The 27,536-nt window shown below is 68.1% G+C and overlaps 3 protein-coding genes across 23 annotated transcripts in view; all 3 read left to right on the forward strand.

Annotated features, from left to right (window-relative positions):
* Nucleotides 1-283: 283 nt before the first annotated feature.
* On the forward strand, nt 284-11,219 carry MAN2A2 (mannosidase alpha class 2A member 2). 17 transcript variants are annotated; one of them, XM_068958369.1, is made up of 24 exons: nt 284-366; nt 1,410-1,564; nt 1,764-2,018; nt 2,230-2,374; nt 2,479-2,650; nt 3,487-3,614; nt 3,781-3,954; nt 4,335-4,521; nt 4,614-4,791; nt 5,001-5,203; nt 5,591-5,773; nt 5,949-6,063; nt 6,308-6,375; nt 6,618-6,783; nt 7,108-7,344; nt 7,437-7,559; nt 7,663-7,777; nt 7,962-8,116; nt 8,233-8,374; nt 8,634-8,797; nt 9,164-9,241; nt 9,600-9,794; nt 9,913-10,026; nt 10,497-11,219. In XM_068958369.1, exons 2-24 carry the CDS (start codon nt 1,433-1,435, stop codon nt 10,647-10,649), a joined length of 3,582 nt encoding a protein of 1,193 aa, XP_068814470.1. In that variant the 5' UTR covers nt 284-366; nt 1,410-1,432; the 3' UTR covers nt 10,650-11,219. The 17 variants fall into 17 exon arrangements, 14 of the variants coding, with proteins under 14 accessions (XP_068814470.1, XP_068814471.1, XP_068814473.1 ...); XM_068958370.1 differs by having other exon boundaries at nt 9,916-10,026; XM_068958372.1 differs by having other exon boundaries at nt 8,664-8,797.
* Nucleotides 11,220-15,634: 4,415 nt separating this feature from the next.
* UNC45A (unc-45 myosin chaperone A) lies at nt 15,635-24,294 on the forward strand. Of its 4 annotated transcripts, none has more exons than XM_068958385.1 (21): nt 15,687-15,735; nt 16,454-16,495; nt 16,642-16,800; nt 17,564-17,600; nt 17,711-17,886; nt 18,001-18,093; nt 18,373-18,540; nt 18,813-18,981; nt 19,234-19,404; nt 19,551-19,722; nt 19,998-20,298; nt 20,479-20,573; nt 20,657-20,798; nt 21,008-21,148; nt 21,386-21,513; nt 21,772-21,838; nt 22,039-22,152; nt 22,732-22,847; nt 23,004-23,121; nt 23,201-23,356; nt 23,636-24,294. In XM_068958385.1, the coding sequence occupies exons 1-21, from the start codon at nt 15,724-15,726 to the stop codon at nt 23,894-23,896; spliced, it is 2,838 nt and encodes a 945-aa protein (XP_068814486.1). In that variant the 5' UTR covers nt 15,687-15,723; the 3' UTR covers nt 23,897-24,294. The 4 variants fall into 4 exon arrangements, with proteins under 4 accessions (XP_068814487.1, XP_068814486.1, XP_068814488.1 ...); XM_068958387.1 differs by having other exon boundaries at nt 15,697-15,735; nt 16,454-16,548; XM_068958386.1 differs by lacking the exon at nt 16,454-16,495 and having other exon boundaries at nt 15,635-15,735.
* A 207-nt stretch (nt 24,295-24,501) lies between these two features.
* RCCD1 (RCC1 domain containing 1) overlaps nt 24,502-27,536 on the forward strand; it is a 7,989-nt gene continuing 4,954 nt past the window's right edge. For both annotated transcript variants that reach the window (XM_068958434.1, XM_068958435.1), the window contains exons 1-2: nt 24,502-24,667; nt 25,519-25,897. In XM_068958434.1, coding sequence (XP_068814535.1) covers nt 24,511-24,667; nt 25,519-25,897 — 536 coding nt within the window. In that variant the 5' untranslated portion in view covers nt 24,502-24,510. The remainder of the gene's footprint in view (nt 24,668-25,518; nt 25,898-27,536) is intronic.

Below are 27,536 nucleotides of genomic sequence, written 5' to 3' on the forward strand. Positions count from 1 at the left end.
GACCGGTCCGGGGGCCCCGGGGGCGGCTGGACCCGACCTGGGGGCCCGGGGGCTGGGCCGGGCCCGGCCGGCGGCTCCACGGGGCCCGGTGGCGGCGGACGCTTCCCGGGGGCCGGGGCCAGGCCGGGGCCGGTGTCGGGGCCGGTGTCGGGGCCGGTGTCGGGGCCGGGGCCGGGGCTGGTGGCGGTGTCGGGGCCGGTGGCGGGGCCGGTGGCGGGGCCGGGCCGGGCCGGGCCGGGCCGGGCGGGGCGGGGCGGCGGGCGGGGCCTGGCCGCATCCCGGCGCGGCGGCCGGCGGGGCCCGGGCCGGCGGCGCTGCCGGCGCGGCCGACGTGAGGAGCCGGCAGGGGCGGCCGCGCCGCCGAGGGTAAGAGCGGGCCGCGCCCGGGGGAGCCCAGCCCGGCCCGGCCCGCGGCCCCCTGCGCTCCCCTGCGCTCCCTCCCCGCGCCGCGGCCGCCGCCGCCGGCCGAGAGCCCGCTGCGGCCTCCTGCGGCCTCCTGCCGCCCGGCCCCGGCCCCGCGGCCTGGTCCCCCGGGCCGCCGGCACCGCGCTCGGCCTGAGCAGCCCCGCGGGGCCGCGCTGCCCCGGCGCTGCCGCCTCCGACCCGGCCCGAGCGAGGCAGGAGCCGGCGGTGCTGGGGGGCGGCGGGCGGCGGGGGGCCGCGCAGGCCGGGGGGCGGCGGGCGGCGGGGGGTGGCGGGGCCGCCGCGCTGGTGGGTCAGGACGGGGCAGAACCGCGGGTGATGGAGCAGGAGGGGGCAGAACCGCGGGTGATGGGTCAGGAGGGGGCAGAACCGTGCGTGGTGGGTCAGGAGGGGGCAGAACCGCGGGTGGTGGGTCAGGAGGGGGCAGAACCGCAGGTGGTGGGTCAGGAGGGGCCAGAACCACGGGTGATGGGTCAGGAGGGGCCAGAACCACGGGTGATGGGTCAGGAGGGGCCAGAACCGTGCGTGGTGGGTCAGGAGGGGGCAGAACCGCGGGTGATGGGTCAGGAGGGGCCAGAACCGCGGGTGATGGGTCAGGAGGGGCCAGAACCGTGCGTGGTGGGTCAGGAGGGGCCAGAACCGCGGGTGATGGGTCAGGAGGGGCCAGAACCACGGGTGATGGGTCAGGAGGGGGCAGAATCGCGGGTGATGGGTCAGGACAGGGCAGAACCGTGTGTGGTGGGGCAGGACGGGGCACCGCCATGTGTGGCAGAGCAGGACGGGGCACTGCCGCACATGACGGAGCAGGCTGGCACACCACCGTGTGTGATGGAGCGCGCGTGATGGACCAGGACGGGGCACCGCCACGCATGGCCGGGCAGGACGAGGCACCGCTGCATGTATCCAAGGGGTCATGGCGGGCGCTTCCCCTGGCAGCAGCAGGCGCCACTAGGGCTATCATCCATGCCCTATCTCGTACGTGGCAGGTCTGTCCCTGCAGCCCCCCGGGATGAAGCTGAAGAAGCAGGTGACAGTATGTGGAGCTGCCATCTTCTGCGTGGCCGTCTTCTCCCTCTACCTGATGCTGGACCGGGTGCAGCACGACCCCACGCGCCACCAGAGCGGGGGCAACTTCCCCAGGGTGAGGGCAATGCCGGAGGGCTGCGGGGATGAGCTGTGTCGCCCCTGGGGCAGTGCGGGCAGGCGGCGAGGGCCAGGCCTGCTGGGTGGCCAGCTGGCACCCAGCAAGGGGCCTCTGCTGCTTGTTACCTTCTGGCATCTGCGCATGCGGCAGAGCCCCGTGCCAGGGCACCGCTCTCACTGCAATGTCTGTGGTCCAGAGCCAGATCTCGGTGCTGCAGAACCGCATTGAGCAGCTGGAGCAGCTGCTGGAGGAGAACCACGAGATCATCAGCCACATCAAGGACTCGGTGCTGGAGCTCACGGCCCACGCGGAGGGGCAGCCGGCACTGCCCTACCACACCCCCAATGGCTCCTGGGTGCTGCCCCCCGAGAGTCGCCCGAGTTTCCTCTCCGTCTCCCCGCAGGACTGCCAGTTTGCCCTGGGGGGCAAGGGCCAGAGCCCGGACCTGCAGGTGGGAGGCAGAAGTCTCAACCCTAGGGGGGGGCGGGGGGCCCGTCCCTGCCTGGGCAAGGGTCCTTGGCGTCCCGGCTCTGCTGTGCTGGGAGGACCCGTGGGGTGTTATTGCCGCCGTATCAGGGTGTCCGTGGTGTCTCAGCTCTGCTATGTCGTGGGTCTGTCGTCCCCGTGTCTGCCCCCGCTGAGCCCTGTCCTCCACCTGGCAGATGCTGGCCGTGTACTCCCTGCTGCCTTTTGACAACCAGGATGGTGGCGTGTGGAAGCAGGGCTTTGACATCACCTATGAGCCCACTGAGTGGGACTCGGAGCCGCTGCAGGTGTTCGTGGTGCCGCACTCCCACAACGACCCCGGTGAGCAGGTGGGGAAGGGCGGGCTGGGGGAGGCAAAGGGCTAGCCCAGCGCTGCCTGAGGAGGGCTTGGCTGTGCTCGGTGACAGCCCCACGTGTGCTGGCAGGTTGGATCAAGACCTTTGACAAGTACTACTACGACCAGACGCAGCACATCCTCAACAGCATGGTACTGAAGATGCAGGAGGACCCGCGCAGGCGCTTCATCTGGTCCGAGATCTCCTTCTTCTCCAAGTGGTGGGACAACATCAGTGCCCAGAAGCGGGCTGCAGTGCGGAGGTAGGGTCACCTGGCCCAGGCTCTCTGCACACTCTCTGTTCACGCTGGCAGGCTGCGTTCAGAGGGAGGCGCTGGGTGAGAGCACGGGGATGCGTGAGGGAAGGACCCTTCATCTCCCCCAGGCCTGCCTGCTCTGGCTTCAGTGCGGTGTCTGCAGGCTCCACACTGCTCACTGCAGGGTGCCCCGATGTCCTGACACTGGCAATAACCCCCTCGGTGCCACAAGACATCAAAACCACAGAGGTGCATGCAGGAAGAATGAGAAAGAGCCAGGGTGCTGCTAGCACTGGGGCCTCTGCAGCGGGGACCTCGTGAAGCGTGGCAGGAAGCTGGTCTCACCTTGCGCTGCTCCCTGCGCTCCCCGTGGGCTGGGGAAGTCCTGTTTGTTGCTTTAAACCCAAGCACACAAGCACTGCAGCGGAGCCTGAGCAGTTTCAACAGCCCATGAGGCTCAGGGCACCCTCGAAGGGTGGGAGACCTTGAGAGCAGAAAAGTGCAGTGGGAGAAGGATCCTTTGTCAGCCCCTCAGGTCCCCAGGGAGGGCTGGAGATGGAGGATGCGATGAACACGGGCTGCAGGGCACAGCAGAGAGCTTTGGGCTGGTACTTACTGTGGGGATGGGTTCTGGTTGGGGGCCTCAGCCTGCTTCGTGCTGTGGAGGTCCGGCTGTGGCCGCGTATGGGGCGACTGGACTTTGCACAGCAGCCGGTGATTGCGGGGGCTGCAGGTGAAACCCAGGTGGCTCCATGAGTGTGTGGGTGCTGTGCCATGGGCACACATTCCACAACAGGGCTCTGCCCTGACCTGATCATGTCTCCCGTGTGTCCCCCTTGAAGGCTGGTTGGGAATGGGCAGCTGGAGATGGTGACGGGTGGCTGGGTGATGCCCGACGAGGCCAATTCCCACTACTTTGCCATGATCGACCAGCTGATCGAGGGGCACCAGTGGCTAGAGAAGAACATCGGTGAGAGCTGGGTGGGATGCGGGACGCAGGGTGGGAGGAGCAGGAGTGTTGGCTGGGGGCCTGGCTGATGCGCCGACAGGACCAGCACTGCCCCCGGTCCCTGGCACGAGCCTGCTCCGTGCAGCCAGGCAGGGTGCCAGGGCCTGACAGGTCTCTGTGTCTCCAGGTGTGACGCCCCGGTCGGGCTGGGCTGTTGACCCCTTCGGCCACAGCTCCACCATGCCCTACCTGCTGAAGCGCTCCAACCTGACTGGCATGCTCATCCAGCGGGTGCATTACGCCATCAAGAAGCACTTTGCCGCCACCCAGAACTTGGAGTTCATGTGGAGACAGACGTGGGGTGAGGGGCTGCTGGGGGTGCGACCGCAGGGAGGGGACCTGCCAGGGACCGGTGACAGCAGGGGAAAAGCTACCGACCTCTTTCCTGTGTGGCCAGAGAGCTGAGTGCCAGGAGGTGATGTCTCTGCTCTGGGAGATGACCCTGCAGTGTTTCTGCCCTGGGGAGAGCCCCAGGGTGTCTGCCCAACAGTGCCAGTGCCTGGCCCTGCCAGGGAGGCTGTTTCTGTGCTCTCTGAGCTCCAAACAGGCGAGCGTGACTGCGCGCCAGGTCTGCTCTGCCCCAGCGGCCATCCCTGCTCTCGTGTGCCCTGTGCCCAATTCCTGCCAGGGGATAGGCAGGGGAGAACCGTCTTCGGTGCTCACCTGTCCTTGGTCCTGCAGACCCGGACTCCAGCACCGACATCTTCTGCCACATGATGCCCTTCTACAGCTACGACGTGCCCCACACCTGTGGGCCGGACCCCAAGATCTGCTGCCAGTTTGATTTCAAACGCCTGCCAGGTGGCCGGATCAACTGTCCATGGAAGGTGCCTCCCCGAGCCATCACTGATGCCAACGTGGCTGAGCGGTGAGTGCCCCCAGGGCAGGGGGCAGGTGGCTCTGAGCCCCGCAGTGCTGCCTCCAGCCTCATGCCTGGAGCCCTGTTGCTCCTCATGGCAGGGCCCAACTCCTGCTGGACCAGTACCGCAAGAAGTCCAAGCTGTATCGCAGCAGAGTGCTGCTGGTGCCCCTGGGAGATGATTTCCGCTACGACAAGCCACAGGAATGGGATGCTCAGTTCCTCAACTACCAGCGCATCTTCGACTTCCTCAACTCCCGGCCCAACCTCCACGTCCAGGTACGTGCAGGGAGGGCAGGGGCAGCCAGGAGGGCTGGAGGGAGCAGGTCTTCACTTGCGGAGGAGTGCTGGGGAGCCCACACGGTGGGGAGGCTGTGTACGAGCCAAGGGAGGCTGGGCAGTCCCAGGAGGGGTGGTGGGAGCCGGCCTGGCCCAGGGAGGCACTGAGGCTCCCCGTAACGCTCAGGGCCGCGGGTGCTGTCCTGCAGGCGCAGTTTGGGACACTCTCTGACTACTTTGATGCCCTGTACAAGAAGGCGGGCATTGTGCCAGGGATGAAGCCACCCGGGTTCCCAGTGCTGAGTGGGGATTTCTTCTCCTACGCGGACCGCGAGGATCACTACTGGACAGGCTACTACACCTCCCGGCCCTTCTACAAAAGCCTGGACCGGGTGCTGGAGGCTCACCTCCGGTGAGGGACAGCAGGCCTGGGCCCTGGGGCAGGGATGTGCGTGGGGAGCACGGGTGAGTGCTGGCCAGGCAGCACCCAGGAGCCCCAGCAGTCCCCCTCTGGCCTGAGCCCAGCCGCTACCACGCTGGGGATGGCTCTCTGGCTGCTTTGCAGCCATGAAGTGGTGCCAAACCCTTGCTGAGAGCCGAGGCAGAGCATGCAGCACGTCACCCCTCCGCAAGGCCGGGTGCTGGGTCCCTAGAGGCCAAGCGGGTCGGGCACCATTCGTGCTAGGCCAGCCTGCGCCAGCTGCTCCTCTCCTGTGCCATCCCGGTGCTGCTCGATGCAGTGAGCCGAGTTCGAGGGTGCAAGTGGGCAGGCGCGCTCGATGACTCTGTCCCTGCGCAGGGGGGCCGAGATCCTGTACAGCCTGGCGCTCGCCCATGCCCGCCGTGCTGGCACGGACAGCAGGTACCCGCTCTCCGACTACGCCTTGCTGAGCAACGCCCGCCGCAACCTGGGGCTCTTCCAGCACCACGATGCCATCACCGGCACCGCCAAGGAGGCCGTGGTGGTTGACTATGGAGTGCGGTGCGTGCGGGTGGCCGGGGTCAGCCCCAAGGGCCCTGTCTCAGCGGGGCTGGGAGCGCTGTCGGGTGCAGGGGTCCTGCGGGGCCCCTCTCCCGGGGGCGTGGGTGCTGCGGGAGGGACACTGGGAGATGTCGGAGGGGATGGCCTGGGTGACCTGCTCTGCCCTGTGCCCCAGGCTGCTCCACTCCCTCATGAACCTCAAGCGCGTCATCATTAACGCCGCGCACTACCTGGTGCTGGGGGACAATGACGCCTACCACTACGACCCCGCTGCGCCCTTCCTCAGCACGGTGAGCAGCACCGCCCCGCGGCTGCCTGCGCCCTGGTGCCCCGTGGGTCCCAGCGCCCTGTCCCGTGCCACGATACCTGTCCCAGTACCCCAGGGAGCACAGCCCTGCCTGCCCCCCCACTTTGGTGCTGGGTGGGGGGTCTGGGAGAAAGTGTCCCGGCCCGTGCCTGCCTCCCTGGGCTGGGCTGGGCTGGGCTGGCAGGGGGTGGCTGGCACACCCGGCTCTGACGCACTCCTCTCCCCAGGACGACACGCGCCTCAACCAGGACTCGCTCCCGGAGAGAACGGTCATCAAACTGGACACCTCACGCCGGTAGGGGATGCGGGGGCTGCTGCCGGGCTGGTCCCCCTGCCCAGCGGTGGGGCCCTGGGGGGTGGCGGTGGGGCAGTGAGAGGTGGTAGGTTGCACGAGGCGGGTTTCTAGGAGTCTGTGAAGCTGTGGGTGGGGGTGGGGTGGGGTGGGGTGGGGGTACCCGGGGCCTGCGGGTGGGGTGGAGCATGGGGGAATGCTTGGGATGGCACGGGTGGCCGTCCCTGTATGTGGCCTCCTTGCAGATTCGTGGTGGTGTTCAACCCGCTGGAGCAGGAGCGTCTGAGCGTCGTGCCGATCCTGGTGAACTCCCCGCACGTGCGTGTGCTCTCTGAGGAGGGGCAGCCCCTGCCTGCCCAGCTCAGCGCGTACTGGGGCTCTGCCACTGACCTGGTGCCCGACGTCTACCAGGTACCGGAGCTGCGGTGCCCAGCTGCCGCCCCCTCCATCCTCAGCCTGCATCTTGGGAGCCCACGCATGCATGGCCTCCCTGTCCTCGCAGCCTGCTCACACTGAGCCACTGCAGCACCCTGTGAGCACCCATCTGTGGCAGCAAGTGTCCCTGGACTCGCCTGCGAGCGCCCACTGCTCACAGGCGCACAGCACCCCGTGCACACCCTCCCTCCCCCCAGAAGCGCTGTCACCGGGGTCTGTGATCTGCAGACGGCCAGCGGGTCCCCACCTGCCGGCTGTCCTCCCACAGTGGGCCTTGGTCAGGGTCCTTGCTGTCCGCAGGTGTCCGTCCTGGCCCGCCTGCCTGCCCTGGGCCTGCGCGTGCTGCAGCTGCACAAGACGTTCGACAGCCACGCCACGCTGAAGTCGTCTGTGCGCCTCTACCTGCACGGCCGGGACCTGCCTGTGCGCAAGCACGAGGCGTTTCCCGTGCACGTCTTCCCAGCCACCACCGATGACTTCTGCCTGGAGAACCAGCACCTGCAGGCCTGCTTCTCGGGGCTCTCCGGCCTGCTGCAGGTGAGTGCGGGGATCCGATGGGTGGCAAAGGCGAGGAAGGGAACACAGCACGGCATTGTGCAAGAGGCGCTCACTGCCACGCTGGCCCGCAGAGCATCCGCCGAGCTGGGGAGGAGCGGGAGCAGAGGGTGAGCAGCGAGTTTCTCATCTACGGCACCAGGGCCTCCAAGGACAAGAGCGGAGCCTATCTCTTCCTGCCTGACGGCGAAGCAAAGGTATGAGGGCCTCGTCCCAGAGCCCAGCTGGCAGCCGTGCCAGGGACCGTGTGACAGTCCTGGAGATGTCAGCCTCAGCACAGCCCTCCTCCTTTCCCCGCAGCCCTACGCCCCCAAGGACGCCCCAGTGGTGCGGGTGACGGAGGGACCCTTCTTCTCAGAGGTGGCTAGCTACTACCAGCACGTCCAGACTGTGGTGCGGCTTTACAACGTGGCAGGTGAGCAGGCGTGAGGCTGCGCGCTCCAGCACAGGCTGCGGGGCTGGTGGCAGTGTGTTCATGAGGGTGTTTGGGTCTGGAGACAGCGTATCTGTGAGGGTTTTCAGGTCTGGAGGCAGCACGTCCACGGAGGAGGACGTCCCCGGCCCAGGGAGCGCTGGACGATGCTGCCCATGGGGTCCAGCCCCTCGCTGTCTGCCTGCAGGGGTGGAGGGCCTGTCCCTGGACGTGTCTTGCCTGGTGGACATCCGTGACCATGTCAACAAGGAGCTGGCCCTGCGCTTCAGCACTGACATCGAGAGCGAGGACATCTTCTTCACAGACCTCAATGGCTTCCAGGTGTGCTGGCAGCCTGGAGGAGGGAGAGCAGCTGCCCACGTCGGGGACCGCCACTCTGTCCCCAGCACTGGGCACTGCCGGAGCCGCTTCCAGCCCCGACTCCCTTCCCTCGGCAGATTCAGCCCCGCAGGTACCTGCGGAAGCTGCCGCTGCAGGCCAACTTCTACCCCATGCCAGCCATGGCCTACATCCAGGACACGCAGAGCCGCCTGACCCTGCACACAGCCCAGGCCCTGGGGGTGTCCAGCCTCGGCAGTGGTGAGCCAGCCTCATCCGGGGAGCGGGAGGGCTGTGCCCCGGGGCGTCTGTCCGCCAAACCCGGGGCTGCGGGGCGGCACTCGGCTGGGGGACGCTGGGGAGGAGAGTGCTGCAGGCTGGGCACGGGGCGATCAGGTCCTGCCTGTCTCTGGCGCCGGGGGCTCCACGGCTGCCTCCAGTCCCGTGGGGGCTTTCGCTGCACAAGGCCTGAGGGGACAGCGGCAAATGGGCTGTGCAGGGCAGGTAGCTTGTGTTAAAGCCCAGGGGCTCCGGGAATCGCTCTCGGCAGGCCAGCTGGAGGTCATCCTGGACCGGCGCCTCATGCAGGATGACAACCGGGGCCTGGGCCAGGGGCTGAAGGACAACAAGCGAACCTGCAACCGGTTCCGCCTCCTCCTGGAGCGCCGCAGCACTGCCAACAAGGTGCGCGGGCCGTGGTGCTGCGGGCACGGGAAGCTGGGCACAGCACCGCTCTCCCGGCGAGCCCAGCTGTGCTTCAGGATGGTGTGGGGGGGACGCGTCTGCAGGGAGCTACGAGTCCGTCTGGATGGGGGTCTCCTCTCCTGCTGTGGTGAGGCCCTGGCAGCCAACACGCTGGCACTGCTCCGTGCGGGGCTGCGCTTCACAGGGCTGGGGCCGCGCCTGGAGCGTGGGGTGTGTGGGGAGGTGGGACTGTGGAGTGGGGTCTGCCCCGCGGAGCGGGCCGTGGAGCCGCGCTGCCCTCGTAATCACCATGTCTTGTCCCGTCACCTCGTTGCTCTCGATGCATGCACCATTTCACCCATTCAGAGCTCCAGCTTCTTTTCCAAACTGGCCTCCGCGTTTAAAGCCTTGGGCTTCCCCGGCTTCAGGACTGGCAGCCCAGAGGTAACGGCCGGCCTGGCCACTGCTGTCTCTCCTCGTCTCGTGCGCTAGCTGCTGGTGACTAGTCTAGCAAGGGCCTGTAGCAGGCTCATAGTCTGACTGTAGACGAGCCCAGGGTCCCTGCAGGCTGCCTGGCACGGCAGCCCCCTTACTGTTTGGGCACTGGGGCGGGCAGGATCATGCCTAGGCCAGTGCATAGCTCTGGGTGCATGGGGATCCCTATGCTGGCTCTGCTGGTGGGCCCCCATCCTCCGAGTGCTGCTGGAGAGGGTGTAAGGTGTGGGAGCCCTGCAGCCCCTAGCCAGGTGCTGCCCGGCCCTGCAGCTCCCCTCGTGTGCTCTTACCGCTTGCTCTCCGGCAGGTTCAGGACAGCCGCCCGATCAGCTTCCCCTCGCTGCTGAGCCACATCACCTCCATGCACCTGAATGCCGAGGTCTTGGTCATGCCGGTAGCCCAGGAGAAGCTGGCCCCACCAGCCCTGCGCTCCTTCCTGCCCCTTTCCACCACCCTACCCTGCGAATTCCACATCCTCAACCTGAGGACGCTGCAGGCGGAGGTGAGCCGTGTTCCTGCGTGCTGCGAGGGGGTAGGCACAGCCCCGGAGCACGCAGTGCTCTCAGGTGGGTCTCACACTTGCCATCCCTGGCGTTACGCCTCGTGCCGTTGCTCGCTAGCAGGATGACTCACTACCCTCAGTGGAGGCAGCCCTCATCCTGCACCGCAAAGGCTTCGACTGCAGCCTGGAGGCCAAGAACCTGGGATTTAACTGCACCACCAGCCAGGGCAAGGTAGGACTGGGCTGCCACCTCCACCCATGGGGCAGGGCAGCCTGGCTGCTGCCTGCCCTAGCCCTGCAGCAGGTCTGGCTGCCAGGCCTGCCTCACGCATCCCTGTGCTCAGGCTGAGCCAGGATTGAGGCTGGAGGGGCCCCCAAATCCCCTCAGCACTGGCCAGTCGCTGGTCATAGGTCCCACGCTGCAGCTGCTCTGTCCCTTGCCCAGGCAGGGCTGGAGGATGTTGGTCTCCAAGGCGGGGGGGGGTCTGGAGCCTGGCACAGACGCAGCATCTTGCCACGAGGATGGCAGAGACGGGGCTGGGCCAGCGGGGTACCCTGGGTGGCCACGCTGAAAGCCTGCAAGCTGGTGCCGGCGCAGCATGGACGTGGCTGGGTGGGGCGAGCCCCGTGCCTGGCGTCGCGCTGCCGGGCATCGGGTCCCGCTCACCTGGGCCGCCCACCTTCTCTCTCCTCTCTCCCTAGCTGGCCCTGGGCAGCCTCTTCCAGGGGCTGGAGCTGAGCTCCCTGCAGCCCACCTCACTGACCTTGATGTACCCGCTGGGCACTGCCCCCAACAGCACCACCGTCCGCCTGGACCCCATGGAAATTGCCACCTTCCGCATCCGCCTGGGGTAGTGTCTGACGAGGTGGGAGAGGAGCAGACTGGCCGCGCAGCGTGGCAGCAGCTGCTGAGCCCAGCAGCACCAGCGCTGCCCGGAGGGGCCGGCCCGCAGCCCCACGGCTCAGCACGCAGGCCCAGGGCAGGAGAAGCCGAACTTGCAAAGGCTGTTGCCTTTTTATTTATTAGTCCTTTGTTCTCAGATAGATTTCAGACTGTGAACTGTTAGAGCAGGGCTGTGCAGAGGCTGCCGGATACTGCCTGAGAGAAGAGGGCAGATACGCTCACGCTGCTCTGACCGGGGCTGGGCTGGCGGGGGGCAGCAGCCCTGACCTTGCTGCTGCCAGCAGGGAGATGCACAGCTGCCCTGGACTATTGCATGGCTGCCGCAGGAGGATGCCTGCCCTGGTGTGAGGGGCAGGGGCCCCCGCCAGCGCCTGGGCTCCGGCCGGCCCCCCTGGCGCAGCACCAGGCTGCCAGGAGCCTAGCAGGTCTGGGGCAGCTGGCCAGGGGGGTGCTGGGAACTGGAGGCGGAGCTGCACCGAGCTCACCTGGAGCTTGTAGGAAACATGAAACCGTTTCCAAGGGCCCTGGTCCCCGTCTGGTTTGTGCTTCTCCCGCTGCTAACCTGAGGGAGGCGAGAACGGTGCAGCCTGGGGGGGCGGGCAGCTCCCCCGGCTGCCCTAGATGCACCGGGGCAGGTGCTGAGCTGTGCCCAGCAGCCCGGGGCACACACCAGGTGCGATGGGGACTGCGGGGAGCCGGGCTGAGCCCTGCTCCACTGCGCACCGTGCCTGCCCTGCGGTGCTCCCCAGGGCTGAGCAGGGTGCCAGGAGCTGGGCGTTTGCGGGCAGTGGGGGGCACGGCTGGCGCAGCCATGTGTGGGGACAGGCAGTACCTGGCGCTGGCACCCAGTGAGGGGCTGGGGCGCGAGGTTCGTGCCGCCGCTGGAGGCAGGTGACCAGCAGCGCCTGGGCCGGGCTGGTGGCACCGCAGGAGCGGAGTGGCATGGCGCGGCCAGGCAGGGGCCAGGGGCTGCTGCAGTGCCCGCGCGCGCCGCGCGGCTGGGGCGAGCTCCATCCCAGCTCCCCGCACCAGGGGCTAGCTGCTCCCCGGGGCCGTAGCCAGCCGGGGTGGGGGGTGCGCGGGCTGAGGGCGCTGCTGTGGGGCTCGGCAGGCCCTGCCCCGCCGGCCGGAGAGGGGACGGCGCGAGGCCCCGGCTGGCTGGCAACGCTCCCGAGCCACGAGGGGCTGCGTGTCTGCAGCGCTGCCGGTTGCTGCCCCCGGCGCTCTGGGAGCCGCGTTGCCAGCAGCATCCTCCCGGTTGCTGTGGGGAGCGCCGGGGCTGCCACCGCCTCCAGCTCCCTGGGGTCTGATTCCTGCAGCAGGGAGGGCAGGCAGGGAGGCCGTGCCGGCTGTGCCGTGTCTCGGTGTGCCCAGCACAGCCGCCTGCGCAACCAGCACCCCTCGGGCTGGCCTGGCAGCAGGGCCAGGGGATGCTGGGCACCCTGCGATGGTGGCCCAGGCCGTGGTGCGCAGGCAGGGATGGTGATCCAGGCCATGGTGCGCAGGCGGGGATGGTGGCCCAGGCCGTGGTGCGCAGGCGGGGATGGTGGCCCAGGCTGTGGTGCACTGGCAGGGATGGTGATCCAGGCCATGGTGCGCAGGCGGGGATGGTGGCCCAGGCCGTGGTGTGCACCCTGCGATGGTGGCCCAGGCCGTGGTGCACAGGCAGGGATGGTGGCCCAGGCCGTGGTGCACTGGCAGGGATGGTGATCCAGGTCGTGGTGCGCAAGCGGGGATGGTGGCCCAGGCCGTGGTGCACTGGCAGGGATGGTGATCCAGGCCGTGGTGCGCAGGCGGGGAATGGTGATCCAGGCCATGGGGCGCAGGCGGGGATGGTGATCCAGGTCGTGGTGCGCAGGCGGGGATGGTGGCCCAGGTCGTGGTGCGCAAGCGGGGATGGTGGCCCAGGCCGTGGTGCACTGGCAGGGATGGTGATCCAGGCCGTGGTGCGCAGGCGGGGAATGGTGATCCAGGTCGTGGTGCGCAAGCGGGGATGGTGGCCCAGGCCGTGGTGCACTGGCAGGGATGGTGATCCAGGCCGTGGTGCGCAGGCGGGGATGGTGATCCAGGCCATGGGGCGCAGGCGGGGATGGTGATCCAGGTCGTGGTGCGCAGGCGGGGATGGTGATCCAGGTCGTGGTGCACAGGCAGGGATGGTGATCCAGGTCGTGGTGCGCAGGCGGGGCGTGCAAGCTCTCTGGGGAGCCTGCGCCGGGCGGCCCTGCGCTGGCGAGCTGGCAGCCACATGCAGGCAGCAGGCTGGCTGATCTCGCCTGGCCCCTGCACAGACACATTAGTGCAACGAGCAGCTCCGGTGTCCAGCTAATGGAGCAGCTGGCGGGGGGCCAGGCTGCTCAGTGCGGGGCCCGCTGCCTGCCCAGCCGGGGTGCCCCACCGCCCTGGGGGCTGCTGGCACCGCGGTGTCTCTGCAGCCCGCCGGTGGCCCAGGACCCTCCGGCCAGGGCCAGCCCTGGCGTCAGCTGCCTTGGCAGGGGCCAGCTCCCAGCTCCCCCGGCCGAGGGCTGCGTGGGGAGGGCCCTGCCCTGTGCCCCTGCTCGGGTCCGCAGCAGCCGGGTGCCGAAGGGCCAAGATGCCCCAGGAGGGCGACGGGACCCCGCGCCCCGGCTGCGGGGCTGGTGAAGGAGCCTCCATCCCAGCCTTGGCCCCGAGGAGCTCATTAGTGATGCTCCCGCCTCCCGCTCCCGGTCCCTGCGGAGCAGGGCAGTAAGTGCAGGAGGCTCTAATGGCTCCAAGAAGCTCTTGATGGGCCGGTGATGGAGGCGGGAGCAGGAGGGGCTGCGGTTTCGCCTCAGACAGCGCTGGGGCTGCCGGTGCCCCCAGCACGGCCGGGAAGATGCTGAGCGGGCTCCTGCTGGGGCTGCTCCTCTCGGCGGCGGCGTGCCCCGGGCTCCTGGGGACAGGTAGGGCCCCGCTCGGTGCCACGGCCAGGTGCCGTCCCCCGCGGCCTGTCGAGGCGTCGAGGTGGCGTGGGCTCGGCCACGGGAGCTGTGACCCCGCGCCCGGCTGCCCCACGGCGGCGCGTCAGTGGGGTGAGGCGCGGTGCCACGGGGTGGTGGGGACGGGGAGCACGGGGCCGTCGGGGGGCCGCTCCGCCGGCCGGGGGTTCGCCCCGTCCCTTCCACCGAGGCTGCGTGCCGGGGGGGGCTGTTTCCCTGCCGTCCGGGCCCGGCGGCGGGCCGGGGGGCAGCGGCGGGGCCGCAGCCCCTCTCCTCCGCGTTCGCCCTTGGCCAGCGCCGTGGGTCGCGGGCCGCCGCCCCGTCCCCGCCCGTCCCGTCCCGCCCCGCCCTGGCGGGGAGCCGCCGCCCCGCGGAGCGGCCGGAGCTGAGCCCGGTCCGGGGCGGCTCCGCTCGGGGCTCGGCGCTGCGCGGGGGGGGGGGGGGACCCGCGGCGGGGGGGACCCGCGCGGCCCCGGCCCGGCTCCCGGGAGCGCGGAGCGCTGGCCGGTGCCGCCAGCGCCCGCCTCGCCCCGGCAGCGGCCGGCGGCAGCCTGCACCTCTGCGAGGGCTACGCGGGCCCCGACGGGCGCTACCACGCCGGCTTCTACTGCCCGCGGCTCGGCGACCCGGCCGGCCACCGCTACTGCTGCCGGCCCGGCCCGCGCGCCCTCAAGTCCTGCTGCCCCCGCCCGGCCCCGGAGGCCCCCGCCGGGGCGAACGGCTCCAGCGCGCCGGCCGCCGGCCCGCTCAGGTGGGCGCCGACCCCCGACCCCGACCCCGACCCCCGGCCCCGGCCCCGGCCCCGGCCCTGAGCCGCCTCCCCGGCCAGGAACCCGCTGGCGCTGCCCTTCGTGGGGCTCTACGGCCTCCTCGTCCTGCTGCTCGCGGCCGTCGACCTCCTGCACTTCTGCCGGCTCCAGCGGGGCCGCCCGCCGCCCCCGGCTGCCCGCGCGGAGGGATGAGCGCCCGGCGCCGCGGCCCCCTCCCCTCCGCTCCGCTCCGCTGCGGCCGGGGGGCGCCGGGGCACGGCCGGGGCGCCCCCCCGCAGGGCTCGGGGTGCCGGGCCCGGCAGCAGCGGCTGGCAGCCGCGGGCCCCGGCACGGCGCCTGCTCGAAGGGGCGCGGCGGGCGGGGGGGGGTCGGGGCGGCACCCGCGGGAGCGCACCGGGGGCAGCGGGGGCACCCAGGGGGATACACGGGGGACAGTGGGGGCACGCTAGGGTGCACTGGCGCACCTGGGGGGGTATATGGGTGACAAAGGGGGCACAGTAGGGTGCACTGGGGCATCCAGGGGGGTACATGGGGGACAAGGGGGGCACACCAGGGTACACTGGGAACCCCCTTGGGGCACCTGGGGGGACATAGGGGGAACACCAGGGTGCGATAGGAACACCCCTAGGGGCACGTGGGAGACAATCGGGGCACAGTAGAGTGCAATGGGGGCACCCAGGGGGCACATGGTGGGCACACCAGGGTGCAATGGGAACATCCTTAGGGGCACACAGGGCACAATGGGAGCACACTAGGGTGCAATGGGGACACCCATGGCGGCACATATGGGGCAATGGGGGAACACGGAGGGGCAGCGGGAGCACCGAGGGGTGCAATGGGCAGCACCCATAGGGGTATGGGAGCTGTAATGGGGGCACCTATAGGGGTGCGCATGGTGGGTGCAATGGGGACATTCAGGGGCATGCATGGGGGGTGCAATGGGGACACCCTTGGAGGCATATGGGGGGTGCAATGGGGACACCCATGGAGGTACATGGGGGCGCACACGGGGGTGCAATGGGGACACCCTTGGAGGCATATGGGGGGTGCAATGGGGACACCCTTGGAGGCACATGGGGGCGCACACGGAGGCACAAGGCGCGCGCAACGGGGTCGCGGCGGCAGCGCGCGCAGATTGCGCGCACGCGCGCTGCGGCCGGGGCCGGGGCGCCCCCTGGGGGCGCGCGGGGGCGCTGCAGGCTCGAGCCCGCCCCGCCCCCGGGGACTCGTCACGTGACGCGGGGGGGGGCGTTCCGGGTTCCCCGGGCGATCGGCGGTGACGTCACGGGCGCGGCGCGATGGAGGCGGCGGTGAGCGGGGCCGGGGGGGGCCGGGGGGGGCCTGACCGGGGTGCTGGGACCGGGACCGGGGGGGACTTGGGGGTCGGGAGGGCCCTGGGCGGGACCGGGGGGCCGGGACCAGTGGGACTGGGCGAGGCTGATGGGACCGGGGGGGGAGCTGGCCGGGACCGGGGGGGCCGGGGGGGAGCTGGCCGGAACCGGGGGGGCCGGGGGGGAGCTGGCCGGGACCGGGGGGGCCGGGGGGGCCTGGCCGGGACCGGGGGGGCCTGACCGGGACCGAGGGGACTGGGGGGGAGCTGCCCGGGACTGGGGGGACCGGGGGGGGGGACTAGGGGGACTGAGACCGGGACTGGAACCAGGGGGACTGGGTAGAGCTGGCTGGGACCGGGGGAGCCTGGGTGGGACCGGGGGGACCGGGAATGGCCTGGCTCTTACTAGGGGGGGCTGACCAGGCCTGGCTGTGACTGGGGGGAGCTGGCCAGGACCGGGGGAGCCAGGGGGGTGCAGTCGTGACCGATGGGGTGGGGAGGGCCTGAGGGGGGGCCTGGCGTGGACCAGGGTGTTGTGGTGGGGCCGGGCAGCTGCGGGGCGAGGGCCTTTCCCGGGAGCCCCTCACAGATACCCGTCCCGGGCCCATCCCCGGGCTGTCGGGGCAATGGGGGCCCGTCCCAAGGGCCTGTCACTGCCCCGTCCTCAGGGCTGACGGGGCGATGGCTGTCTGTCCTAGGAGCTGTCATCGCCCCGTCCCCGGGGCAGCTGGGGCGACGAGGTTTGTCCCGGGCCCATCCCTGGGGCAGTCTGGAGGGTCGTGACCTGTCCCAGGTCCGTCCCTGCATGGCATGGATGGGGTGGGGACCCTTTTCCAGGGATCCCCCCAGGCAGTGCCCCTGTCCCACCCCGGTGCTGGTCTCGCAGGTGACGGCGGGGCAGCTGCGCGAGCAGGGCAACGCGCTGTTCCAGGCGGGGGACCACGCTGCGGCCCTTGCCGCCTACACGCAGGCGCTGAGCCTCTGCGATGCCGAGTCGGAGAGAGCCGTGCTGCACCGCAACCGCGCCGCCTGCCACCTGAAGCTGGTGAGAGCGGGGGCGGGCGGGCGTCACCGTGCGCCCTGCAGGAACCGACCTGTCCGGACTGGCCTGCCGGGGCGTGCTGCTGCTCCGGCCTCTCCGGAGCTGCCTGGTAGTGTCCTGTCCCTCCCTAAGAGGCGGGTAACTCTCCGTGCCAGCAGGTAGCAGAGCAGAGTGACCAGGGTGGCCAAGTAGTATATCTCCTTGAACTGATGCTGCGGAAACATCTGTTTTCCAGGGCCCTTAGGACCCTTCCTTCTTGTTGCATTGGCTGCCTGCCCTGCTTCCTCTGCTCTTCTCTTCTCCTGGTCTATCTGATGCTGTCCCACCTCTTTAGTGGGCTGTCTGGGCCTGGGCAGCACACTACTGTCCATGTCAAAGATGCACAGATGCTCTGCGTTGGGTCCCCAGACAGTCACAGTGTCTCTGGTCTGCTGGCGTGGAACGGTCTCTGAAGCAAGTGGGAAACACAGATGGATAGGGAGCGCCATTGCAGTGGGCACTCAAAGGGCACGAGGCGGGGGCTTATGGCTCCTCAGGAACCCTTGTGAAGGCTGTGTTCCTGCGAAGGGCCAGATGCCCCGTCATACCGGTTCATTGTCCTCGGTGACTGTGTTTCCATTCTCAAACCCCCACGGTCATTTCCCTACACGCTCCTCTAAAGAGTCTGGTGCTGCCTCTGCCCACAAGCTGGGGTGCATGTGACCTACATGTCTACCTGTGGGCAGTGAGGCAGGCCGTTTCCTTCTCACCAGTTCTTTCTCTGCAGGAAGACTACGCCAAGGCAGAAGCTGATGCATCTAAAGGTACTGTCGGAGCATGGCTGGTAGGAGACCGGTCTCTGTGTGCTGCCTGTCTGTTGAGGCAGAGAGGAGTGGTCCAAGGGCTCTGCGACGCATCTCTCGCTTGTCCTCAGCCATCGAAGCCAATGGACGGGACGTGAAGGCGTTGTTCCGCCGTAGCCAGGCGCTGCAGAAGCTGGGCCGCTTGGACCAGGCTGTCAGTGACTTGCAGAGGTGTGTGAGCCTGGAGCCCAGGAACAAGGCCTTTCAGGAGGCGCTGCGCACCCTGGGGAGCAGCATGCATGAGAAGGTGAGCTGGGGAGACCACTGGTAGGGCTGGCTGTGTGCTGCTGTTGTGGAGCGCTGCAGGTATGGTCTGTTCAGGGGAATGGTGAGGGTTGAGCTGCTGTTTCTGATCTTTCAGATGAGGACAATGTCCTGCACGGACTCTAAGGTGGACCAGATGTTTCAGATCTTACTGGATCCTGAAGAAAAGGATGCAGACAAGAAGCAGAAGGTCTGAACTCTAGGGAGCAGAGGGGGATATGGCTTGGACGGAAGGCAAGGAGGGGGAGGAATTACCCTTCCTGACTCAGCGCTGCTGGCTGAACTGTGCTACCCTGCGGGGGCAGAATGTGCTCTGCAAGGGTTGGGGTGGAAGGCGGGTGCTCGTGGCTGCCCTGGTTACCTGGCAAGCTCCTGTGGGGCAGGTTCCCTGCTCACAGTGAGCTCCATTCCGTGGCTGAGCCGCCCCGATATGTGGGCTGGCGCCCCAAACATGACTCTCCTCTCCTAGGCTGCGCAGAACCTGATTGTGCTGGCACGAGAGGAGGCCGGAGCAGAGAAAATCTTCCAAAGCGATGGCGTGCGGCTGCTGACGCGGCTCCTCGACACGGCCAAAGCTGACATGATGCTGGCGGCCCTGCGCACCCTGGTGGGGTTGTGCTCCGGGCACCGCTCCCGGGTAGGTCACATCATAGCTTCTCCTGCTCGATGAGGCCTGGCCCGGGGGGCCTGATATCTGGGCGGCTGTGAAGCGTGTCAGGCAGGGAAGCGTGGCTGGCCTCTGCCTGTGGATAGCTGCAGCCCTGCTGAGCAGTAGAGCCCTCAGCTGTCACCCCACCAGGCCCAAGCTTAAGGGAGCCTTGTTGTGACAGGAAACCATCTGGAGATGGTGCTGAGGAGTGCCAAGGCTTCCCTGAAGTCTCCAGCAGACAGCTGTGCTTGTACTTGCAGACCACGGCCATCCTGGCGGAACTGGGTGCCCCTCGTCTTTCAGCAGTGCTGGGTGTGGAGCATGAGCAGGTTTCTCTGGCTGCCTGCAACCTGCTGCAGGTGATGTTTGATTCCCTGAAGGAAGGGATGCAGAAGGACTTCCGTGGAAAGGAGGATGCAGTGGTGCTAGGTAAGGTTCTGCCTGCCCCAGCTAGCTACCGTGGCCGTAGTGTGTAGTGGGCTGGGGGTTCTTCTCCCTCTACCTGCCTTGCCACTGCTCCCTGATGGACTCAGAGCCAGGGACTCAAGTCCAAGGTTAATATGGCCTTGAGCTGGGAGCGGGGATCCCCTGATTGTGGCAGCATCTCCTGCCAGCCTTGCCACGATGGGGGTGAGGCCCCTGTCCAGGGCACTGACCACTGGGCACTCTCTCTCCTGGAAGATTCCTCCAAGGATCTGAAGCTTCTGATCAAGCACCTCCTGGAGCTGTTAGCCCTGGAAGGGGCCTCTGCTCATGGACGTGACAATGCCCTCAACCTGCTCATTAAAGTGGTGCCCAGGAAGTCGCCAAGGGAGACCAACAACAGCCTGAGCCTCTGGGTGATCGACCAGGGTGAGTGAAGCACAGCCTGCAGTGTCCCGCTGGGGTGTCACAACCCTCTGCCTGGAGGTGACACGTGCCTTGGCTCTGCAGGTGCCAGGGGCCTGTGCACCCACTTTTGCTCTTCACCAGGGTGTCTGACCTGCATGTCCTCCTAGGCCTGAAGAAGATCCTGGAGGTGGGAAGCACAGTGTGTGGGGCTCAGGACAGCCTGCCTGTGACAGAGAACAGCCGGATGAGTGCCTCGGTCCTGCTGAGCAAGCTCTACAGCGACCTGAAATGTGACGCTGAGAGGGAGAACTTCCACCACTTGTGCGAGGACTATGTGAAGTGAGCCAGGGCTTCCCTGGGAGTGGGAGGGGGCTTTGGTCTTCTGAAGGCAGCAGCCTTCTGAGTGCACCAGGTGTGTGCTCCACACGCCCTGCCTCTGCTGGAAGCAGCAGCACCCAGACCCTGTCCCCAGGCCCTTTGCGCTTAGGAGTGAGGGCAGATTGGCAGACCCACCAAGGATCTGCTGTGCTGAGGATCCAGCAGGGCAGGGCTGCTTGTGGCTAGAGGCAGTGCACAGGATCAGCCTTATCTCTTCTGATGTTCTTCCCCTGCAGGAGCTGGTTCGAGGGGCACGAGCTGGCTGGAAAGCTGCGGGCCATCCAGACAGTGTCATGCCTGCTGCAGGGCCCCTCAGAGGCTGGGAACCGAGTGCTGGAGCTGGAGGGGATCATGGATAGCGTGCTGTCCCTCTGCGCCTCTGTCCGCGAGGCCCACCAGCTGGTAGCTGTGGAGGCGCTGATCCACGCCGCTGACAAGGCCAAGCGCGCCTCCTTCATCACTGCCAACGGTGTCAGTCTTCTCAAAGAGATCTACAAGCATAGCGAGAGGGACAGCATCCGCATCCGTGCGCTGGTGGTGAGTGCAGTAGGAGCATGGCAGGAGCAGTTGTGCTTGGCTGTTGGATGATGCTGGGACAGACTATGACTGCAAGGCCTGCAGATCCACAGTGCTGTCTCGTCCCTGGTGTGGGGCTGTCACAGGCACACTGGGGTGACTGTGACTGTTGCTGCTCTGACACCTTGTTCCTGGCTGCAGGGGCTCTGCAAGCTGGGATCTGCTGGAGGCACCGACTTCAGCATGAAGCAGTTTGCTGAGGGCTCCACGATGAAGTTAGCCAAGCAGTGCCGCAAGTGAGTGCTGCAGACAGCAGAGTCTGTGGGGGAGATCAAGGCGGGGTGCCCTGCAGCATGGGCTCACTGTGACCCTCTCCCAGGTGGCTGTGTAATGAGACGATCGATGCGGGCACGCGGCGCTGGGCTGTGGAGGGCCTGGCCTACCTGACTTTTGATGCGGATGTCAAGGAGGAGTTTGTGGAGGACAAGGCAGCGATGCAGGCCATGTTCCACCTGGCCAAGGTGAGTGTGGCGAGGCTGCAGCGGGGGACCAGCACAGTGGGCATGCTGGTACTGGGAAAATGTGCCCGTGTACCCCTCCTGCCAGAAAGGGTTGGAAGGTCATGCTGTGGGACTGTGGCTGGGTGTGCGGAAGGGCTGTTGCCCCATGGTGCTGAGCAGAGCCAAGCTGCTGTGTTGTGGATGTGATGAGTGTCCCGTTATCCCCACAGTCGGAGGACAGGAGCGTGCTCTATGCAGTAGCCTCCACACTAGTGAACTGCACCAACAGCTACGACCACGAGGAGCCAGACCCCCAGATGCTGGAGCTGGCCAAGTACGCCAAGCAGCACATTCCAGAGCAACACCCCAAGGTGAGGAGGGCATGGGCTGTTCTCAGGAGCTGCCAGGGAGCCTTGACCTTGGGTGTGTGGGTGGGACAGAGCCTGGTGTCCCAGGTAGGGGCAGTGTGTCTGGATGGACAGTCTCGGGGCCTTCAGCAGTACAGGGTTGGAGGCCTCGCAGTGGGTGGCTGCACGTTTGGGTGTCAAGTAGTGGTGGCGGGTTGGGTACCAGGTCTGAACCAAGTGGTGACCTTGTCTCTGGGGCAGGACAAACCGGACTTTGTGAAGCGGCGGGTGCGGAAGCTGCTGGCAGCTGGTGTGGTGTCAGCTCTTGCCTGCATGGTGAAGAGCGAGAACCCAGCACTAACCAACTCCTGCCGGGAGCTGATCTCCAGGTATGGCCATGCAGGGGATTGGTGGGCTGAGAGCTGGGCTCTGAGGCTAGTGGTGTCTTGCCTGCAAGTTTGGGTTCCTGTGGTGGCTGGGTGGGGGAATCCAAGCTTCTGGATGCAGAAGGGGGGTGGTCAGGAATCTGGTGCATTGCGAAGCAGCCTGGGCCTGATGCCTGGTGCCCAGGTGGTGCTGGGACCCACGGTCCCTGAGGGACAAACATGGCAGGGCCCTGACTCCAGCTGCTCCCGTGTTGTCTGTAGGGTGTTCTTGGCCCTGGTGGAGGAGGCGGAGGACCGAGGCAGTGTGGTAGCGCAGGGAGGAGGCAAGGTGAGATGATAGACCCTGGTGTGCTGCTGGAATGCCCCACACAGAATGGCGCAGGGAAGGAAGGGCTGGGGTTGCCGAGCCTGGCTACAAGCGGTCTGGGGTTGTGACTGTGGTCTGACCCCCTTGTACGTGAGACTTGGGAGAGCTGGGGCTGCGGTGACCTGGCTGCAGGACTGGCTCTGCTGCATCTCTGTCTGCAGGCTCTCATCCCGCTGTCCCTGGAGGGCACTGAAGTGGGGCAGACCAAGGCTGCTCAGGCCCTGGCAAAGATCACCATCACGTCCAACCCTGAGATGGCATTTCCTGGAGAGCGGGTCAGTGCAGCCACTGTGGGCGGGGAGGGCAGGTCTGCCATGCAGGGGCCTGTTGGGAGGGAGGGCAGCGCGCAGGGATTTGCGTGGGAACAGCAGCGAGGAAAGGACTAGTGCAAGGGCTTGTCACTCCTTGTGTACCCAAGTTGCTGTTTGGCACCTGCTGCAGCCAGGTGTGTGTGTCTGCTCCTGAAGGCATCAGCCTGAGCAGGGGCTGCCCGGGCAGGAACTGCCAAGGCTACTGTACGCAGGACCCAGGAGAGAGTGGGTTTCAGCTCTTCCTCCTTGCCCGTCTGTAAGGAGCTTGGCAACCCTGGAGTTGAAGGCCGCAGGACTGTTTATCCGAGGCTGGATTTGCACTGGTTAAACTTCCAACATGAGTTTGGCCTTCTCCGGAGAGGAGAGACTTCCAGTGCTCCGCACAAAGGCCTGTGTGCCTAGGGCCTGGTCATGAGAGACCCTCTGCCTTACGCTGGGCTCGGGGCTCCCTGTGCGAGGGCAGGACGGCCCTACGTCACGGAGTGCAAACGGGGTCCCTGACCCCTTGTTCAGAGTGTGAGCCCTGCACTGCTGTCTCCACAGATCTACGAAGTGGTCCGGCCCCTTGTAAGCCTTCTGCACCTTCAGCGCACAGGTCTGGAGAACTTTGAGGGTCTGATGGCATTAACCAACCTGGCTGGCATCAGCGAGAGGCTGCGGTAAGGGCTGTGGGGCTGGCGCAGAGTTTAGCTACGTGGTGGTGGTTGTTGGAGGGGGAAGGGCCCGTGATCCTATCTGGCTTGGAGGCGTGCTGCCTCGGCCAAAGTCAGTGCCGGGGAGCATTGGATAGGGAAAGCTTTTGTGCCCTGCTGCAGGCAGAAAATCCTGAAGGAGAAGGCAGTACCCATGATCGAGGGCTACATGTTTGAGGAGCACGAGCTGATCCGGCTGGCTGCGACCGAGTGCATGTGCAACATGGCCATGAGCAAGGAGGTGAGGGCAGGTCTGGCCAGGGCTGCTCTGGGTGCCTGTGCTGGGCTCCCGGCGACTCCAGGACCCTTCTTGGTGGCAGGTGCAGGAACTGTTCCTGGCCGAGGGCAGCGACCGGCTGAAGCTGATGGTCCTGTACAGCGGGGAAGAGGACGAGAAGTTGCGGCGTGCAGCCTCGGGGACCTTGGCCATGCTGACGGCGCTGCACCCCCCCATCTGCAAGAGGATCCCCCAGGTGGTGAGTGCCCAGCAGCCGGGGGAACCCTTGCTCTAGGGCAGAACAGGGCTCCCATGGACAGCACTGCGTGTCCTGGATTCCGTCACCAGTGGGCCCTGGAGATATGTTCTAGTGCAGGCTGTGGAAGGAGATGGGGAAACCTCTTGTTAACTCTCCCCAATCATTACAGAGCCGTGGCCGGGGCTGCTGGGGTCGTGGGTGGGAGGCCAGGAGGGGTGTAGGGGAGCTGGCTCTGCTGCCGGGGCAGGCTCAGCACAGCCTCGCTTTCCCCCTCAGCAGACAGCACACTGGCTGGAGATCCTGCAGGCCCTGCTGCTGAGCCCCAACCTGGAGCTGCAGCACCGCGGCGCCGTGGTGGTGATGAACATGATGGCAGCCGAGCGGGAGGTGGCAGAGCAGCTCATCGCCAGCGAGATGCTGGAGATCCTCTCTGTGCTCGCCAAGGAAAAGGACAAGCCACAGGTGGCCCAGGCAGCCAAGGAGAGCCTGGCGCAGGCGGTGGCTTACGGCCTCATCAAGCCCAACCCCAACCAGGAGTGAGGTCCTGGGCTCTGCTCTGGGACGGCTCTGCACATGCTGCTCTGGGCTCGTGCCCACCACGCTGCTCTGGGCTCGCTAGCACCCTGCGGTACAGGACCGCGCGCTGAGGGACCACGCGCTGACGGCAGAGCCTGACACGCCGCGCTGGCACCACGGCTGAGCTCAGCTCCCGCGTCTCGGGCCAGGACTGGCCCGGGGGCCCTTACGCCCGCCCTGCGCTGGGCTGCTGGGGCGAGGGGAAGGTCGGGGCCCGCTGCCTGGAGGGGCTGCGTGTCCACCACCGTGTGCCTTAACCGGGGGGGGGGGCGGGGGTCCAAGCACGGCTGTGCGACCCTGGTGACACAGGGCGGGCGGGCAGGGCCCGGTGACACTGCACTAAAGCTGCTCTCGGACCGGCTACCGGCTCTGTGTGCGCGTCGGCGCCGTCCGGGCGGGGGGTTCCAGTCCCGGTGCCGGCTGTCGGGGCGGTGCCGGCTGTCGGGGCGGTGCCGGCTGTCGGGGCGGTCCCGGGGCGGTGCCGGCTGTCGGGGCGGTCCCGGGGCGGTGCTGCCCGGCGGGGCGGTGCCGGGGCCGCTGCCGGGGCCGCCCCGTCGGGCTGCCGGAGCCGCCGCGCCATGGCCGCGCCGCGCCGCTCCTGGCTCGTTTTCGGCTTCAGCGCCGAGGAGGCGGCGGGGGGCCCGGATCCGGGCCCGGGGCCGCGCCGCCTCCGCTCGGGCCCCGAGGGCATCCGCCGCGTGTGGCCCGCCTGGAGCTACGTGGTGCTGGAGACCGGTGAGCGCCGCCGCGGCCCGCGGGCCTCCCGCCGCGCCGCCACCGGGGCCCGGCCGGACCCCCCCCGGCCGGTGCTGCCCCGGAGACCCCGGTGCTCGGTGTGCTCCCTTGACGCCCTCCCCCGGCCGGTGCTGCCCCGGAGATCCCGGTGCTCGGTGTGCTCCCTTGACCCCCCCCCCGGCCGGTGCTGCCCCGGAGACCCCGGTGCTCGGTGTGCTCCCTTGACCCCCCCCCCGGCCGGTGCTGCCCCGGAGACCCCGGTGCTCGGTGTGCTCCCTTGACCTTCCCCCCCCCCCGGCCGGTGCTGCCCCGGAGATCCCGGTGCTCGGTGTGCTCCCTTGACCCCCCCCCCCGGCCGGTGCTGCCCCGGTGATCCCGGTGCTCGGTGTGCTCCCTTGACCCCCCCCCCGGCCGGTGCTGCCCCGGAGACCCCGGTGCTCGGTGTGCTCCCTTGACCCCCCCCCCGGCCGGTGCTGTCCCCCGAGCCCCGTGTCCCCGGTGCCGGCGTTACCGGCTCCCCGGTGCTGCCCTTCGGTCCTAGTGACCTCTGGTGCCAGCTGTGTCCCCCCCCAACGCCAGTGCCGGCCCTGCCCCGCCGCCCGGTGCTGCCCTCCGACCCCCGTGCACCCCCCCCCCTCCCCCGGGCCGGCCCTGCCCGGTGCTCCCGGTGCCCCGTCCCCTCCCCCGGTGCCGGCTCTGCCCGGTGCCCCGTTCCCCTTCCCCCGGTGCCCCGAGGCGCGGTTCGCCCCCCTCCCCGGGCGGGTGCCCCCGCCGCGATGCCGGTCGCCCCGCGCGGGCCGGTAGCGGCGGCGCTGACGGCCGGTGCCGGTGCCGGTGCCGGTGCGGTGCAGGGGCGGGCGCGCTGGAGGTGCGCGGCGGCGGCGGCGGCGGCGGGCGGCTGCCGGCCGGGTGCGCCGAGGCGCTGCCCTCGGAGACGCACGTGGTGCTGCGGCGGGCGGCGGCGGCCGAGGCCTGGCCGCGGGCGGCGGCGCTGCGGGGGGCGCTGCGGGGCGCCCCGGCCTGGCGGCGGGTCCTGCCGCCCGACCCCGACCCCGGCCCCGGCCCCGCGCCGCCGCCGCTGCCGCTGCTGCCCGGCGGGTTCGCGGCCCCGCGGCCGCCCTTCTTCGTGCCGCTGCCGCCCGCGCTGCGCGCCCGGCGCCTGGCGCTGGGCCACGAGCACGTCCTGGCGCTGGGCCCCGCCGGAGAGACCTACGCCTGGGGCGGCGGCAGGTGAGCGGGGCGCCGGGGGGCGCCGGGGGCGGGGTCCTGCCGGTGCTGGGCGGCGCAGGGGGGCTTGGGGCTGCCGAGGGATGCGGCAGTGTGGGGCCCTGGGGGTGCTACAGGGTGCAGGGGGGATAGGGGGGTGCAGGAGGGACGTGGAGGCGTGGGGCCCTGCGGGTGCTATAGGGTGCAGGGGGGACGTGGAGGTGTGGGGCCCTGGAGGTGCTATAGGGTGCAGGGGGGACGTGGAGGTGTGGGGCCCTGGAGGTGCTATAGGGTGCAGGGGGGATAGGGGGGTGCAGGAGGGACGTGGAGGCGTGGGGCCCTGGGGATGCTACAGGGTGCAGGGGGGATAGGGAGGTGCAGGAGGGATGTGGAGGTGTGGAGACCTGGGGGTGCTATAGGGTGCTGGGGGGATGTGGCAGTGTGGGGCCCTGGGGGTGCTATAGGGTGCAGGAGGATCTGGGGGTGCAGGAGGGATGTGGCAGTGTGGGGCCCTAGGGATGCTATCGGGTGCAAGGGGGATCTCGGGGTGCAGGATGGACGTGGGGGTGTGGGGCCCTGGGGGTGCTACAGGGTGCAGAGGGGATAGGGGGGTGCAGGAGAGACATGGAGGTGTGGGGCCCTGGGGGTGCTATAGGGTGCAGGGGGATAGAGGGGTGCAGGATGGACGTGGAGGTGTGGGGCCCTGGGGATGCTATAGGGTGCAGGAGGATCTGGGGGTGCAGGAGGGACGTGGAGGTGTGGGGCCCTGGGGGTACTATAGGGTGCATCCCTATATGTGCACATATAGGTGCATCCCTATATGTGGCAATGTGGAGTCCTGGGGATGGTATAGAGTGTAGGAGGATCTGGGGGTGCAGGAGCGATGTGGCAGTGTGGGGCCCTGGGGTGCTATAGGGTGGCAGGGGGGATCTGGATGGTGCAGGGGGGATATGGGGGTGCAGGATGGACGTGCCACTGTAGGGCCCTGGGGATGCTATGGGGTGCTGGGGGGATATGGGCACTATGGAGGGGCACAGAAGGACGGCAGCACGGAGGGGCTCTGCCAGGCGTGTCGGGGCGGTCCTGAGGGGTTGCAGGAGGGATGTTGGGGTACAGAAAGGACACGGGTGGCTACGGAGGGGTTATGGGGGGTGCAGGGAGGATGGGGGGGATGCGGGAAAGGATGTCAGGTCCACGGGGGAGATGCAGCAGCCTTGGTGAGGGGGATGCAGAAGAGACGACGGCTGCGGCGGCGATGCCGCGAGCAGACACGGGGGGCTGCAGGGGGCTGCCAGGAGGGGAGGATGCCGCGAGCAGACACGGGGGGCTGCAGGGGGCTGCCAGGAGGGCGCAGGGGACGCAAGGGGAGGATGGGGGCACAGAAGGGACCGCAGGGGTGCAGGCGAGGAGATGGGGGATGTGGGGTCACCTCAGTCTGACGTCCTTCAGCTTGTGGGCTTGACGCGGAGCTGATTCAAGCCGCTAACGTCGATAGATTAATCAACACAGTACAAATAATAAATAGATCGCCTGATCGGTAAACTAACCAGTAAGCGCACCACTGTGACTACTTCATGATTCTGTTATTCTTCACACTGTTGAACATTAATTATTAAATGTAGCTCAATAGTTATGATTAGTAACTTAAAGTCTTACAAATTAC

The sequence above is a fragment of the Struthio camelus genome, chromosome 12, assembly GCF_040807025.1.
Source record: "Struthio camelus isolate bStrCam1 chromosome 12, bStrCam1.hap1, whole genome shotgun sequence".
Classification (NCBI taxonomy): domain Eukaryota; kingdom Metazoa; phylum Chordata; class Aves; order Struthioniformes; family Struthionidae; genus Struthio; species Struthio camelus.